Here is a 17,401-nt window from a genome sequence, read left to right on the forward strand (position 1 = left end):
TGTTTCAATATGGGAGACAGAGGGTATGAAGGAAGGAGGAGCATCAGGAGTGTGGATAAGTGACTGTGTCAGAAAAAAGCTTTCTTCAGTGTTTCCAGCTGTCCTAGTGTCAAAACCACACAGGAAGGGGGAATATTTTATGAGGCGTAAGCTGCACTGGCAAAGAGAGATGGGAGTCCTAGATAACTACACTACTTCCCCATGGCTCCTAATGTGATTTAATGGAATCCTCAAAAAAAAAATTTTTTTTTCACTGACAGCGATTGTTGGGTTTAATCCAAGTGAGAAGTAAATCTGATTTTTTAAGTGGTTAATGACTGTAGTTCTAGAATTAATGTGTTGTTCAGGTTACCCTATAGGAATCATAGACCGAATTTTCAGGATTTCCAGACTTGTGCCTGTAAGAACTCTATGCTTGCAATTAAGCCTCTGATAAAGCTACAGGCGTCATCAAATTCTGATCAGATTTGTACCTGAATGGTAGTTCCTGAAATGCAAATGTTCTCTCGAACTCTGGGGGTATGAAGAGCTTAATGGAGACAGTAATTGTGTCTCTGATAGAAACATCCATGGTGTGTTGATTACGGTAAAACTGTTTTCCTTCTTCAAAGGAGGGAAACAGCATTTCAGGAAATGTAACTTTATAATTTCATACAAAGTCATCAGCCAGAAATGTATTTATTGATATTTCCCCTGATTCAAAATAGTCTGACATTAATTCAAACATTTCCTGTTTTAATTCATACAATACACAAACTTTCTTGCCTTCAGATTTTAGGTTGCATGGGTCTCTAATATTTTAATGTCTCCCACAAAAGTACAGCTGCTAAACAAAACGTCAGCAGTTGGAATCCACCAAGTGCTCCTTGGCAACTCTTTGGGAAAGTTCTACCCTGTCCTATAGTGTCCCTATGAGTCGGAATCCACTCCATGGCAGCAGGTTTAATTTTTTTTTTTTTTTTTTTTTGGTTTTACTTAACTGTAAATAAATAGACAAGTATATGATCTGAGATTTTTAGTAATTTCATTTCTACACTACATTATTTCATTATGTATTTGTGTTTCAAGACCCATGGTTTGGGGCATTTTATAAGATTGGTCATTAATTACAGTGATAGGTGAAAATGACCTTTTGTTCCTGGAGAAATTGCAAATGAATCTTTTTGTTTTGTTCTAATATGTACCCATTCTTGTGTTCATTAAGTCAAATTGGTCAGGAGCCAAGTTTGTCATGGTATTATATTGCAGTCGGTGCATCTACATTTCATGAAGAGATCTAAAGCTTAATTCATAATTGATATTGAACTATATAATAAATTATCACACAAAACATTAAATTATGAAACATCTGAGATTGTTTCAAAATCCCAGCAATCTAAAATGAAATGTAGGATGTAAAAATAAAACTAAATTTAGACCTGTTTTATTTGAAGAACACACCTATATAGCATTTTAATACAGCATGGTGGTTCAATGCACTATTTTTGTTACCAGCCCAGCCAGCTTGGGGTCTCTAATTTGCCTTCATTTAAGTGTGTGAATTCAGACAAAAAAAACGTAACCTCTCTGTACCTAAGTACTCCTCATCTTTTGAAAAAGAAGTTGTAGTATTCTCTGCCTCATAAATTTATGAAGCATAAAGATATCACATGTATATCCTTCATTGCAGTGATTCTTATATTGTAAATGATATTTATTGGTTGTACATTCTGCTCTTAAGCCTCTTACTGGAAGAACTTTAAGCAATTGTTTCTAAGTGGGAATTACTGGTAAGTGGAGAATATTGGATTTCAGTTGACATGATACATGTGGCCCACAGCTCATGTTCCCATACAGGACTCTCTGACTCAGAAGACAAATATCAGTCGCTGAGAACCATCAGAATGGATGTCAGGGAACTGGCGATAGGAACTGCCTTCTTATCCCAGACTATAGTTGGAACCCTGGGGAATTTCTCTCTTCTTTATCATTATGTCTTCCTTTACTTCATGGGGTGCAGGTTCAGGCCCACAGATTTGATTCTCATGCACCTGTTTGTAGCCAATTCCATTGTCGTCCTTTCTAGAGGAATCCCCCAGACAATGGTATCTTTTAGATGGAAAGTTTTTTTCAATGATATTGCATGCAAGCTTTTTGCCTACACTTCCAAAGTGGGTCGGGGTGTGTCGCTTGCCAGCACCTGTCTCTTAAGTATCTTCCAGGCCACCACCATCAGCCCCAGGAACTCCAGGTGGGCAGAGCTTAGGGGGATATCTCCCAAATACATTGGCCCCTCTATTTCCATGTGCTGGATCCTGCAAATGCTGGTAAATATCATTTTTCCTGTGTTTGTGATTAGCAAATGGAGCAACACAAATATCACATCCAGAAAAGATTTGGGATACTGTTCTTCTGTTCGTCACGTCAAAACCGTAGACTCCTTGTATGCAGCATTGTTATTTGTCCCTGATGTTGTATGTTTGGCGTTCGTGATTTGGGCCAGTGGCTCCATGGTTTTCACCCTCTACAGACACAAGAAGCAGGTCCAACACGTTCATAGGAACAACATCTCCTCCAGATCCTCTCCTGAGTCCAGAGCTACCAAAACTATCCTTCTCTTAGTGAGCACCTTTGCTTATTTTTACACCTTCTCTGCCATCTTTCACTGTTATTTGGCTCTTGCTGAAACACCCAGTTGGTGGCTGGAGAACGCTTCTGCGCTAATCCATGCATGTTTCCCAACAGTCAGCCCCTTTGTTCTAATGAGTCATGTCTCCAGTGTCTCTAGGCTGTGTTTTGCCTGGAGAAGATAGACAAAATCCCCTCACCTTTGGGAAAATGTAAACAGTATGTATTTGGGCAATGTTCAGTTGTTTCTCACTCATCTTTCCCTCATCCTTTGATGCACAATCATGAAAGGGTTGCATTGCAAGACCTGAACTTCTGTTCCCAGAGAAGCAATAAAATTTAATAGCAACGGTAATGAAAATATTATGTAATGATGTATTTGTAATTTACCCGTTTGTGCCACTCAGGTACTCAGAAAGCAAAGGTAGTTGGCTGCAATTAGCAAAACCACTTCGGTGACTTAAAAGAGTATCTTCTCATGTCCCCATACAGTGTTTTGAATTAAAAGGGGTTTAACAGACAGAGTACCATCCCAATATTTAATAATCAAATGTTATCTCCCCGCTCCAAATTTCAGCCTATTAATTTCTCCCTCCTCCTTCTACAAATGATTAGATTTGTATATATTTAATTCACTAAATGCACAAATTTTAAAGAAAATATACAGAATCCCTCATTTTCGTTGGCTGAAACTGGCCACGGATTTTAGAGGTTATCTTTTAGGGGTAAAGTTAACCCTTCATAGCCCTTGTACTAGAATTTTTATTTTAATGAACTTCGGAAAGCATGTTCCTTAAAAGAACGGTAGTAAAAAATGTCAGGATTCCCTACTTTATGAAAATAGTCAACATAGGGATATTCGTTGCCTGAAAAGCTGCTAAATGGTGAAACAAAATACGTGTTCATAGAAACAGACTATGAGTAGTCTGAAAGGTGTCTATGCAGGGTTTACATTACTGAGAATATTACACCAAATGATTTTGTGTATACGAGAATTGCTTATGTAATAATAATTGAAATACAAAATGCAAAGTCATAGAGAGAGTGAAATCCATCAAGATTTATTTTAATTTTGACAAGTTTCAAATGTGCAGAGAAGTGTAAAGTTGGAACATGGCAAAAGCAAGAGTCTGACCTACATAATGTACATTCTGTAATAATGAGGCCAAATTTAAGGCGTAAACTCTGGAAAGATTCTGCCAAAAAAACCACATCTGTGTCTTTCTGCATTCAATATGGGAAGGTCTAAAATACTTAGTTTATGATATTTAGAGACACATAGGTACTGTTGTCAGGATATCTTCTGGTTACACAACTATTTGAGTAAATGTCATCTAGTGCACCCTTTTGGGGTGCTCAGTTGACTTAAGAATTGGGGGGCAGCATTGCCTTTGGGAAAGAAAGTGGAGATGCTGAATGAAGTCAACTTTTTGTGTGAATCTCAGGTGGACTTTCTACTCCACATGCAAAGTGTTTAGTTTCTCTGGGATGGAAGGTCTTAGTAACTAGCATGTAGTCACGAGGTGCCTGTATTTCCGTGTGACAACATTCGAGGATGGAGACTGTGGGGATTGAGTGAAGAAAAATTGTCCCTACCTTTATGTCCTAGAAAGGAAGACCAACAATAAGCAAAGAGATATGTAAAATGTAAAAAGCGATAGGTGATAAAGGAATATTTCAAGAGGAGTTAGCACATGAGCTAGATTTTTAAGAATAAGTAGTTCCTCAAATGTAGGTCATTAAAGTGACATCCTTTCAGAGCTTGTGTCCTGTCATGGCAAACCTCACCATTTAGGAGTGCATGGAATCAGATACTCCTGCAAGACCACCTGTCTGAAGGCAAAAGGCACCATGCTGAACAGGGTCTCTTAGAGTCTCTGAGTCAAGGTTTCTCTGACAAGTATAACAAGATGGATAACTTTTGCTTTAATTGCCGAGACATACTACCACATATCTGTCATTTTGTTGCACTGTGGTGGCTTCTATGTTTCTGTGATGCAGGAAGCTATGCTATGAGTATTTCAAACACCAGCAAGGCCACCCAAGGTGGACAGATTTCAGTGGAGTTTCCAGACTAAAATAGACTAGGAAGAAAGTCCTGGCAATCTACTGACAAAAATAAGCTAATGGAAACCCTGTGGATCACAATAGACTATCGTACCACTTGTTTGCTTTGGATACATTATCAGGAGAGATTAATCCACAGAGAAAGACATCATTTTTGGCAAAGCAAATGGCCAACAACGAAGACGGAGACACTCAATGGGATGGATTGACAGAATAGTCACAGTAATGGGCTCAAACTTGCCAGCAATTGTGGGGATGGCACAGGACTGGGCAACTGTTTCATTCTGTTGTCCATAAGTCACCATGAGTCAGAGTCAGCTCCATGGTAGCTAACAACCACAACGATGTGTTAGGTGTGAAAAGAGTATGAATCAAACTCACTTGATTCCTGTGCATATGGATCCTAGGCTGAGAGGAAGACAGGGAACAAACAGACAATAAGTAAAAGGAGAGTTGTAAGTACCTCAGAGGGGAAGTACTTGGCCCTATAGGACTCCTGAAGAGGCATCTACTCTCATGTAATTATGCCCCTTTTTCAAAGTTAAGATGTTATTGTATACATTAATGTTAAACCACTGCTCCACCAGGGCTCTACATTAATGGTATACCAAAAAAATGTAAGAAAAATCCATACTCATTGCCACTGAGTCAATTCCAACTCATAGCGACCCTGTAGGTAAGGGAAGAATCACCCCACAGGGTTTCCAAGGAGCGGCTGGTGGAGTCAAACTGCTGACCTTTTGGTTAGCAGGCAAGCTCTTAACCACCTTGCCACCAAGTATCCTAATATTAATTATAGTCAAAGAAAAATTGAAGGCTGTGCTTAGAGTGTCTTGGTCAGTCATATACCAGTTTGAAAGTATAACCGGCCATTATCACATTTTCATATTAAAGAGGCCCATTGTTGTTTAAATTTAGATAGTCTAGGTATTGCCATGAACACGAGAGCATTTATTAATTTAATAATAGTAATTCGTAATTTGTCTATGTCATTTGCTTATCATTGATAATAGCAGACTGTGCCAATTGTGATGTTAACAGCAATTAATTCTTGGTAACAATTGCTGATGGCTCCAGGTGTTGTTAACCAATATTACATTATACACAAATCCTGCCAACTACACCAATTGTTCTGACAGATTTCATCTTAGGTAATTAATAGGGAGATACTCACGTTTGACATGCATAAACTTGTTCAGTTTATTTCAACCAATTTCATAAAGTTTATGTTCTACATGCCAGTTTGGTGAGGAGTGTCTGGGGTCTTAAAAGCCTGTGAGCAGCCTTCTAAAATACAACTATTGGTCTTTACTCGTTTGGAGCTGGGATGGTTAAGGTTGTGTGTCAACTTGTTTGGGATATGATTCTCAGTGGTTGGGCAGTTATGATGTAGTTTGGCAGCTATGTAATGATCTAATCACCTCCATGATGAGATCTGTTATGAGCAGCCAATCAGTTGGAAGGGAGTTTCCTTGGGGGTTTAGCCTTCACGAAATACGTGTAGATGTTCTGGCAAAGCTCAGTGGACTTTGCTCAGTCTGGATACTGCATCTGACCTCCAGTTCTTGGAACTAAGCTAGCCACTTACCTGCCTGTCTTGGGATTCATCAACCTCCACAGCTTCTGAGCCTGGGTCTTCCATCTTACCTACCGAACTTGAGATTCACCAGCCTCTGAAGTAAGTGAGCCAGCGCCTGCCATCTTAACTTCCAATCTTAGGTTCGCCAGCCCCTGCAGCTAATGAGTCAGGAGAAGCTTCCAGCCGGACCCATGGTCTTGGAACTTTCCAACATCTACAACCGCATGAGCCATTTATTTGATATAAATCTCTCTCACTCTGTGTTTCTCTCTCTCTCTCTCTCTATATATATACGCATCAGTGGTTTTTCTTCTGTAGAGAACCCAGCCTAAGACAGGACTAAACAAGAAAGAAAGAAACCAAAGGCTTAAAGAAGGGACTAGACTACAGAACTAATAGACTACAAGAACCACAGTCTCATCTACTTTGAGGTCAAAAGAACCAGATGGTGCTTGGCTGTTCACCACTAACTGTTTTGATCCACAATACGTGGATCCTGAAAGAATGGGAAAAAAATGGGCAACAGAACTAAAATTCCTAAGAAGTCTAGTCTTGCTGAACCGGCTCAGACCGGAGGGCTGCCTGAGAGTATTGCCCTGAGATACTCTTGAAACCTTGAACTGCAGTTAGCCCCTGAGCTCATGATTTAGCTGAAGAACAGATTGGCTCACAAAATATAGAATACAACCTATGAGTACTGTGTTCCTTTAAAAATGCATCTATAGGAGAACCAACTGTCAATAATTGCTTTGAAACAAGGATGAGAACATAAGAGGTCAGGGAAACTAGATTAATGGAAATGGAACAAGAACGGAAATACTGAGAATGTGAATGTAACCAATGTCACTGAACAATTTGTGTAGAATTAGTTGAATGGGAACCTAAACAGCTGTGTAAAACTTCACCAAAACACACAAAATATTTTAAACATAGTGAATATGTCTAGAATTCTATTACCACTGGTTACCCCTTGTGGTGATTTTTTTATAAGGAAGAAGCAAGGAGCAATAAATATCCTTAAAATTCAAGAGTCTCGTTATGTTTTATTATCTTAGAATAAAGCAAGTGTTATATTTTAGATACACAACAATAAAGGTACAGTATTTTCTTCATGTCAGTCTTAAAGCATAAATGTTTTTTGAGGCATGAAAAGTCATTGATACATTAGCAATGCTGGGGAAGGTGCTGGACTGGCACTTCTTTCCGACACTGAACGCCGGATACCAGTAAATAGCCTCTCCTGCCAGACGTACTCTAGTCACATCCTGTACCTGGTGTTTTAGTTCCCTTGCATGCTGTAATGGAAATACCACAAGTGGATGGTTTTTAGAAACAAAAACACGTTTTCTTAAAGTTCAGGAGGCTAGATGTCCAAATTCAGGGCACCGGCTCTGGGGAAAGGCTATCTCTCTTTCCACCATGGGGGAAGCTAATTGTGTCTCTTTCACAGCTTCCGTTCCTTGATTCCCTGACAATTGTGGGGCAATGGGTTTCTCCTTACACATGGCCTTTCTGACCTTGGGCTTATCATTCCCTGAAAATGATTGGTTAGGTCATAATCTTGCAAAGAATTCATTAGTTTAGTATGCAAGTTGGGTGTGTAAAACTACCCGATAGGATTAAGTGACCTTTCAGAATTGGTCGATAACTATGCAAATGAAGTGACTGGCACTACCAAAGGTCAGTTAGTGGTGAAATGAATACTTTATTTTTTAAGGATCAGCATAAAAATTTCCTATGAGGCAGAGATTAAATATGTCCCAGTCCAGCTTTTCCAAACTGCTGTGCCACTCCACTATCTCTATAATCAACTACTCTTTCTCCCCTCAGTACGCTCCCTCCTGTCTTTGGGTTCGGTAATTGGCTGCAACGTCTCACAGAACTCACTAGCCATACTTACAGTTAAGTGGTGTATTAGGGAATATCTTGGTCATCTAGTGCTGCTCTAACAGAAATACCACACATGGATGGCTTTGACAAAGAAAAATTTATTTTCTCACAGTCTAGGAGGCTAGAAGTCTGATTCAGGATACCAGCTCCAAGGGGAAGACTTTCTCTATCAGCTATGGGAGAAGTCCCTTGTCATCAATCTTACCCAGTGGAGGAGCTTCTCAACGCAGGTGCCCCAAGTCCAAGGGACACGCTATTCCCCTGGCTCTTGTTTCTTGGTGGTATGAGATCTGCCTGTCTTTCTGCTTGATTCTCTGTTTTATATTTTGAAGAGATTGGATTAAGACACCACCTAATCTTGTAGGTTGAGCCTGCCTCATTAACATGACTGCATTAATTGTATCTCATTAACATCATAGAAATAAGATTTACAACATATAGGAAAATCACATTGGATGATAACACGGTGGACATTCACACAATACTGGGCATAATGGCCTAGCCAAGTTGGCAGACATTTCTGGTGACACAATTCTATCCATGATAGGGAAGTAATGGGGTGCTACTCCAATTCAGGGTCAACTTTGATGCAATAGGAATGACTAGGACACAGTTCCATGATCAGGACGGCTTCTTCTCACTCCCACCCCCCCTCTGACCCCCACTAGGCTCTGCTGGGACCTTGCTGCAGCCAAGCCCTGCTGGAGGCCTTCTGCCAGTGGTCCCTGCTTGGGGCTTCAGGCCAGTGTTAAAACTCTCAGCTCCGTTGGTCAGCAAGCTCCACAGTAGCCATCTCACACCAGTCTCTGTGTTCTTTCTGTCTTCTGCTGCTACTGCTCTTGATACTGCTGTCCACCGTCTCCCCTGTCTTCCATGTTACAGTTCCTCTCTCTGTCCCCATGTCTTCTTTAAGCCTAATGTGGTGACAAAACTGACCAATCCTCTTGTTAGTGTTCCATACACCTTATTAGCATGGTCCTACCCCCACAAGGGTGTCATGCAACTTATTTACATTATTAGCAAACTATCCAGTCCCCTACCTGGGCCACAAGCATCTCATTTGCATAATCCCAGCCAAACATTTGATGGCAGAACAAAGACTATGACTAAAGGGGCCATTATAGTAATTCCCTGCACCACAGTACTCCTGGTAGAAGAACCATGCCTGAATTGAACATAAGGACAAATATCACAGAGATTGAAGAGGACCTGAGTAAAATCAAGAAGAACCTGGAGCAGATCGAGTCCTTTGTGTTCAGGGTTCCTGCACTGAGAACCTCCTAGATATCACAGAGAGAGGGCTTTAACACAGGAGATGGATGAGACAGCAAGAGACAGTGGCAACCACAGCACTGCACAGCAGCAGAGAAACAGCAGCAGCAGTAAGAACATAGGGAACCAGGAGACTGGTGTGAGGTAGCTGTAGTAAGTCTGCTGATCCATGGAGTGAGAGAGAGCTGAAAGCCTTCAGGCAGGAGGCTTACTTGTGGAGCGGGGTGCCTCTGAACACAAGTCAGTGAATCTAAAGTGCTGATACACGTACCTGAGCCAAGGTTTCGCTGACAAATGTAATGAGAAGGATAAGTTCATCTTTAATTGCCCAGACGTACTACCACCTATCTGTCATTTTGTTGCACTGGCTTGGATGTTTCTGTGATGCAGGAAGCTATGCCATTAGGATTTCAAACACCAGGAAGGTCACCCAAGGTGGACAGGTTTCAGTGAAGTCTCCACACTAAAATAGAGTAGGAATAAAGTCCTGGCAATCTACTTCCAAAAATTAGCTAGTGTAAACCCTATGGATCACAATAGAATATTATACCACTTGTTTGCTTTGGACGCATCATCAGGAGGATTAATCCACAGAGGAATACATCACATTTGGTGAAGCAAAGGGCTAACAAGGAAAAGGGAGACCCTCAATGGAATGGATTGGTACAATAGTCACAGCAATGGGCTCAAATATGCCAGCAATTGTGGGGATGGCACAGGACTGGGCAGTTGTTTCATTCTGTTGTACGTAAGGTCACCATGAGTTGGAGTCAGCTCCGTGACAGCTACAACCAAAACGATGTATTAGGTGTGAAAAGCGTATGAATCAAACTCACTTGATTCCTATGCATGTGGAGCCGAGGCTGGGAGGAAGACAGGGACCAAACTGACAACAAGTAATAGGAGAGTTTTAAGTACGTCAAAGAGGAAGCACTTGGCCCTGTCGGATCACTGAAGAGGCATCTACTCTCATCTAAGTACGCCCCTTGTTCAAAATTAAGATGTTTTTGTATATATTAATGTTTAACCATTGCTCAACCAGGGCTCCATATTAATGTTAGGTATACCAAAACAGAACAAAACATACCCGTTGCTATTGAGTCAATTCCAACTCCTAGTGACACTATAGGACAGAATGGAACTACCCCGCAAGGTTTCCAAGGAGTGGCTGGTGGAGTCAAACTGCTGACCTTTTGGTTAGCAGGGGAGTTCTTAACCACTATGTCACCAAGTATCCTAAAATTAATTATAGTCAAAGAATAATTGAAGGTTGTGTCTTATAGTGTCTTGGTCAATCATATAACAGCTGTATGACTGACAATATCACATTTTCATAGTAGAGACCCATTGCTGTATAAATTTAGATAGTCTAGGTATTGCCATGGAAACCCTGGTGGCGTAGTGGTTAAGTGTTACTAACCAAAGGGTCAGCAGTTTGAATCCACTAGGCGCTCCTTGGAAACTCTGTGAGGCAGTTCTACCCTGTCCTATAGGGTCGCTATGAGTTGGAATCAACTCGATGGCACTGGGTTTGGTTTTTTTTTTGTTTAGGTATTGCCATGAATATGAACATATATTAATTTAATAATAATAATCAGTAATTTGTCTATATCATTTGTTCACCATTGATAATAGCAGACTGTGCGAATTATGATGTTACCAGTAATTAATCATTCATAACAGTTGCTGATGACCCCAGTTGTTGTTAACCAATATTAGATTATGGACAAATCCTGCCAACTGCACCAATTGTTCTGACGATTTTTATCTTAGAAAATTAATAGAGAGATACTCAGGTTTTACATGCATAAACTCATTCAGTCTATTGCAAGCAAGTTCATAAAGTTTATGTTCTGCATCCCAGTTTATAGAGTAGTATCTGGGGCCTTAAAAGCGTGTGAGCAACCTTCTCAGATACTATTTATCTCTACTTGTTAGGAGCTGGGTGGTTAAGGTTGTGTTTCAACTTGTTTGGGACATGATTCTCAGGGTTAGGCAGTTATGATGTAGTTTGGCAGCTATGTAATGATGTAATCACCTCCATAATGAGATCTTTTATGAGCAGCTGTCTTAGTCATCTAGTGCTGCCATAACAGAACTACCATATGTGGATGGCTTTAACAAAGAGAAATTTATTTTCTCACAGTTTAGTAGGTTACAAGTCCAAATTAAGGGCGTGAGCTCCAGGGGAAGGCTTTCTCTCTCTGTCTGCTCTGGAAGAAGGTCTTTGTCCTCAATCTTCCCATGGTCAAGGAGTTTCTCAGGCGCAGGGACCCCGGGTCCAAAGGACGTGCTCTGCTTCTGGTGCTTCTTTCTTGGTGGTATGAGGTCTCCAACTCTCTCCTTGCTTCCGTTTCCTTTTACCTCTTGAGAGATAAAAGATTGAGCAGGCACACCCCAGGGAAACTCCATTTACCTTGGATTGATTGAGGAGATGACCTGAGTGAGGGTGGTTTTACAATCCCACAATAATCCTTTTAACGTAAAATTACAGTCACAAAATAGAGGACAATCACTCAATACTGGGAAGCATGGCCTAACCAAGTTGATACAGACATTTTTAGGAGGACATAATTCAATCCATGACAACAACCAATCAGCTGAAAGGGAGTTTCCTTGGGGGTTTGGCCTTCATGAAACATATGTAGACTTTCTGGTAAAGCTCACTGGCTTTTGCTCACTCTGGATCCTGCATCTGACCTCCAGTTCTTGGAACCTGAGCCAAAAGCTTACCTGCCTGTCTTGGGATTCATCAGCCTCCACAGCTTGTGAGCCAGGGTCTACGATCTTATCTACAGATCTTAAGATTCATCAGCCTCCAAAGCAAGTGAGCCAGAGCCTGCCATCTTACCTTCCGATCTTAGGTTCGTCAGCCCCCGTAGCTACGTGAGTCAGGAGAAACCTCCAGCCTGACCCGTGGACTTGTAACTTTCCAACCTCTACAACTGCATGAACCATTTATTTGATATGAATCTCTCTCGCTCTGTGTTTGTCTCTGTGTGTGTGCGTGTATATATATATGTGCGCATCAGTGGTTTCTCTTCTGTAGAGAACCCAGCCTAAGACAGGACTAAATAAGAAAGAAAGAAACCAAAGACTCAAAGAAGTGACTAGGCTACAGAACAAATAAACTACAAGAACCACGGTCTCATCTACTCTGAGATCAAAAGAACTAGATGGTGCGTGGCTTTCACCACCAACTGTTCTGCTCAGGACCACAATAGGTGGATCCTGATAGATTGGGAGAAAAATGTGCAACAGAACTCAAATTCTTAAAAAGTCCAGGCTTGCTGGACCTGCTTAGGCTGGAGGAGTCCTTGAGAGTATTGCACTGAGATGCTCTTGAAATCTTGAACTGCAATTAGCCCCTGAGTTTGTGTTTTAGCTGAATAACAGACTGGCTCACAAAATAAAGAATATCACTTCTGAGTACTGTGCTCCTTTAAAAAATGCATCTATGTGAGAGCCAACAGTCAATAATCACATTAAATCCCAGATGAGAACGTAAGATGTCAGGGAAATTAGATTAATGGAAAGCGATCAAGAAGAACAGAAATATTGAGAATATGAACGTAAACCAATGTCACTGAACAATTTGTGTAGAAGTTGTTGAATGGCAACCTAAACAGCTGTGTAAAACTTCACCAAAACACAGAAAATATTATTTTAAACATTGTGAATATGTCTAGAAATCTATTACCACTGGTTAGCCCTTGTGATAATTTTTTATAAGGAAGAAGCAAGGAGCAATAAATATCCTTAAAATTTCAAGGGTCTTGTTATGTTTTATTATCTTATGATAAAACGTGTTATATTTTAGATATACCACAATAAAGAAAGGTACAGTATTTTCTTCATGTCAGTCTTAAACCACACATGTTCTTCCAGGTATGAAATGTCGTCGATAGTTAAGCAACGCTGGGGAAGGGGCTGGACTGGCACCTCTTTCCAACAGTGAGCAACGCACACCAGTAAATAGCCTCTCCTGCCAGATGCACTATGGCCGCAAACTGTACCTGGTGTTTCAGTTTCCTAGCTTGCTGTAACGGAAATACCACAAGTGCGTGACTTTTACAACCGAAATTTGTTTTCTTAAAGTTCAGGAGGCTAGATGTCCAAATTCTGCTTCTATATTGGCTGTGGGGGAAGCTAATCGTGTCTCTTTCAGCTTCTGTTCCTTGATACGTTGACAATTGCGTTGCAATAGGATTTTCTTGATATGTGGCCTTTCTGACTTTGGATTTATCATTCTGTCAAAATGACTGGCTAGGTCATAATCTTGCAAAGAATGCGTTAATCTATGCTGCAAATTGGGTGTGTAAAACCACCCGTTAGGGTTAAGTGACCTTTCAGGATTGGTCGATTACTATGGAAATGAAGCGACAGTGCACTATGAAGGGTCAGTTAGTGGTTAAATGAATACTTTCTTTTTTAAGAACCAGCATAAAAATTTCCTGTGAGGCAGAGGTTAAACACGTCCTAAATGTCCAAACTACCAAAGTGCTGTGCCATTCCACCATCTCTAAAATCACCTAGGCTTCTTCCCTTCAGTACTCTCCCTCCCATCTTTGGGTTCAGCAATTGGCTGCAATGTCTCACAGAACTCATGAGCCATGCTTATAATCAAGTGGTTTATTAGGGAATATCTTGGTCATCTAGTGCTGCGCTAACACAAATACCACATGTGGGTGGCTTAACAAAGAGAAATTTATTTTCTGAGAGGCTAGGAGTCCAAATTCAGGGTGCCAGCTCCAAAGGGAAGGCTTTCTTTCTCTGTTGGTTCTGGAAGAAGTTCTCATCATCAATCTTCCCCAGTAGAAGAGCTTTTCAGTGCAGGCACCCCAGGTCCAAAGGAGATGCTATTCTCCTGGCTCTTGTTTCTTGGTGGTACGAGGTCCTTCTTTCTCTCTGCTCAATTCTCTTTTTTATATCTCAAAGAGATTGGCTTAAAACACAACCTAATCAAGGTGGAGCCAAGATGGCAGAATAGACAGATGCTTCTGGAGACCCCTCTTTACAACAAAGACCTGAAAAAACAAGTGAAAGGAGTATATTTGTGACAAGCTGGGAGCCCTGAGCATCAAAGGCAAGCTTAGACAACGAACTGAGAGGCAGGGGGAGGAAGAGACCATTCAGAAGTGGAGAGGAGTTACCGGACCTGAATTGCGGGGAGCCCTCAGGCACCATTCCTGGAGTGGCTGCTGCGGCTGGCTGCGGCAGCAGCGGGCTGGTACTAGCATTCGGCCACAGTTTCCTCAGGGAGAAGCAACCAGTCACACAGCCTACTCACACCTCTGGAACCTGAGGAGGACGGCGCTCTTGGCAAAAGCTAAGTACTTGTGTATATTTTACCGCACCACCCCAATCCCCAAGCCTGCTTCAGCGGCTGAATACCTGGGCCTGAGATAGTCCCTGGTGAGAACCTAGAGCCATCCTCCTTGCCTTGGGGAAGGAAAAAATTTGCAACTGGGGGGAAAGAAAATTTGCTAACTCCATTAACCAGGGGAGCACAGGACAGAAGCAGCTCCTGTCCAGGCGTAAACCACCCGTGGATCTTGAGCACCTTTCCCTTCTGCATGGACCTGTGTGGGCCTATTTTGGGAGAAGAGGCCCTTGTTGGGAGACTCCAACCATTTCAGCTATGCAGTGGAGAGGTGGGTGTTTGATGTTTGACATTGCTTTGCCTATTAAACAAGGTCCTCACCTACCCACATCATGGACCTAAGGACTGGTAGCTCCACTCAGGTCCTCCAGCCACCTGCGACAGGGGTCCAAAGATAACTGGTACCTCCCAGTCCTTACAACCAAAAACTTTGGGTGCCCATGGTCCCTCTGCAGAACCCACCCACCAGCACTCTCTAGGGAACAGAGATGCATTTTGTTCAGAGACACTTGGGGGTCAGTTCTCAGCCCCCTGCCTTGTTCAGAGCGTGACCTCCTGCTACAATCAGATACCGGTATATATGCCAATCATCCCTGCCCCTCTAAGACTGTAGGACAGAGCCTGTACCACACACTTGATCAGCGACCTGGAAACCTGAGCTGAATTCATACAAGAAAATTGAATGGACTCCTAGACTAATATACCTGATAACAGCTCTAGCCAGCTGGGGACAGGACACCAGAGCTCCAAAGGCAAAAATAATCAAGCTAGCTCACTCAAGCAACCCATAGGGGTATACCAAAACAAAACAAAGCAAGCAGGTACGACACAGTAAGCAAGCATAAACTAATACAATAACTTTATAGATGGCTTGGAGACAGCAGTCAATATCAAGTCACATAAAGAAACAGACCATGATCACCTCAACAGGCTCTCAAAACAAAGAATCCAGGGATCTCCTAGATAAAAGTGCATCCCTGGAATTACCAGATGCAGAATACAAAAGTTTAACATACAGAACCCTTCAAGACATCAGGAAGGAAATGAGACAATATGCAGAACAAGCCAAGGAATGCACAGATAAAGCAACTGAAGAAATTAGAAAGATTATTCAGGAACATAATGAAAAGTTTAATAAGCTGGAAAAATCCACAGACAGACAGCAATCAGAAATTCAGAAGATTAACAATAAAATTACAGAATTAGATAACTCAATAGAAAATCAGAGGAACAGAATTGAGCAAGTAGAAGCTAGAATTTCTGAACTTGAAGATAAATCACTTGGCACTAATATATTTGAAGAAAAATCAGATAAAAGAATTAAAAAAAATGAAGAAACCTTGAGAATCATGTGGGACTCTATCAAGAGACATAACCTACAAGTGATTGGAGTACCAGAACAGGGAGGGGTAACAGAAAATGCAGAGAAAATTGTTGAAGATTTGTTGGCAGAAAACTTCCCTGATATTGTGAAAGATGAGAAGATATCTATCCAAGATGCTCATTGAACTCCACATAAGGTAGATGTTAAAAGAAAGTCACCAAGATATATTATAATCAAGCTTGCCAAAACCAAAGATAAAGAGAGAATTATAAGAGCAGCCAGGGATAAATGAAAAGTCACCTACAAAGGAGAGCCAATAAGAATAAGCTCGGACTACTCGGCAGAAACCATGCAGGCAAGAAGGCAATGGGATGACATGTTTAAAAAATTGAAGGAAAAAAATTGCCTGCCAAAAATCATATATCCATCAAAGCTGTCTCTTAAATATGAAGGTGAAATTAAGACATTTCCAGATAAACACAAGTTGAGGGAATTTGTAAAAACCAAACCAAAACTATAAGAAATAATAAAGGGAGTTCTTTGGTTAGAAAGTCAATAAATATCAGGTATCAACCCAAGACTAGAACACTGGGCAGAGCAACCAGAAGTCAACGCAGACGGGGAAATCCAAAAAAAAAAAGCAAGATTATTAAAAAAAAAAAAAAAAGCCCAAAACAGGGTAACAGCGATGTTATTATATAAAAGAAGACAACATTAAAATAATAAAGAAGGACTAAGAAATGTAATCATACACCTTCCATATGGAGAGGAAGATATGGTGATACAAACAAAAGTTAGTTTTAAATTTAGAAAAATAGGGGTAAATAATAAGGTAGCCACAAAGGAGACAAACTATCCTATTCATCAAAATACAAGGGAAAAATATAGACTCAGCAGAAACAAAATCAACAACAACAAATATGAGGAAAGGACATAAATGAAGAAAATCTACTCAGAACATAAAATCAAGCGGGAAAAAGAAATTGTCAAGAACACAAAAAAAGACATCAAAATGATAGCACTAAATTCATACCTATCCATAATTCCCCTGAGTGTAAATGGACTAAATGCACCAATAAAGAGACAGAGAGTGGCAGAATGGATTAAGAAATAAGATCTGTCTATATGCTGCCTACAAGAGACGTACCTTAGACTTAGAGACAAAAACAAACTAAAACTCAAAGGGTGGAAAAAAATACATCAAGCAAACAACAATCAAAAAACAGTAGGAGTGGCAAAATTAATTTCTGACAAAATAGACTTTAAAGTTAAATCCATC

At 40.8% G+C, this 17,401-nt stretch overlaps 1 protein-coding gene across 1 annotated transcript; it reads left to right on the forward strand.

Moving 5' to 3' along the window:
* The first annotated feature begins 1,707 nt into the window (after nt 1-1,707).
* Nucleotides 1,708-2,878, forward strand: LOC100670598 (vomeronasal type-1 receptor 4-like). The gene has a single exon (XM_023544175.2). It carries the CDS (start codon nt 1,800-1,802, stop codon nt 2,790-2,792), a length of 993 nt encoding a protein of 330 aa, XP_023399943.1. The 5' UTR covers nt 1,708-1,799; the 3' UTR covers nt 2,793-2,878.
* The last annotated feature ends 14,523 nt before the right edge of the window (nt 2,879-17,401 follow it).

Source organism: Loxodonta africana, chromosome 11 (genome assembly GCF_030014295.1).
Source record: "Loxodonta africana isolate mLoxAfr1 chromosome 11, mLoxAfr1.hap2, whole genome shotgun sequence".
In the NCBI taxonomy this organism is placed as follows: domain Eukaryota; kingdom Metazoa; phylum Chordata; class Mammalia; order Proboscidea; family Elephantidae; genus Loxodonta; species Loxodonta africana.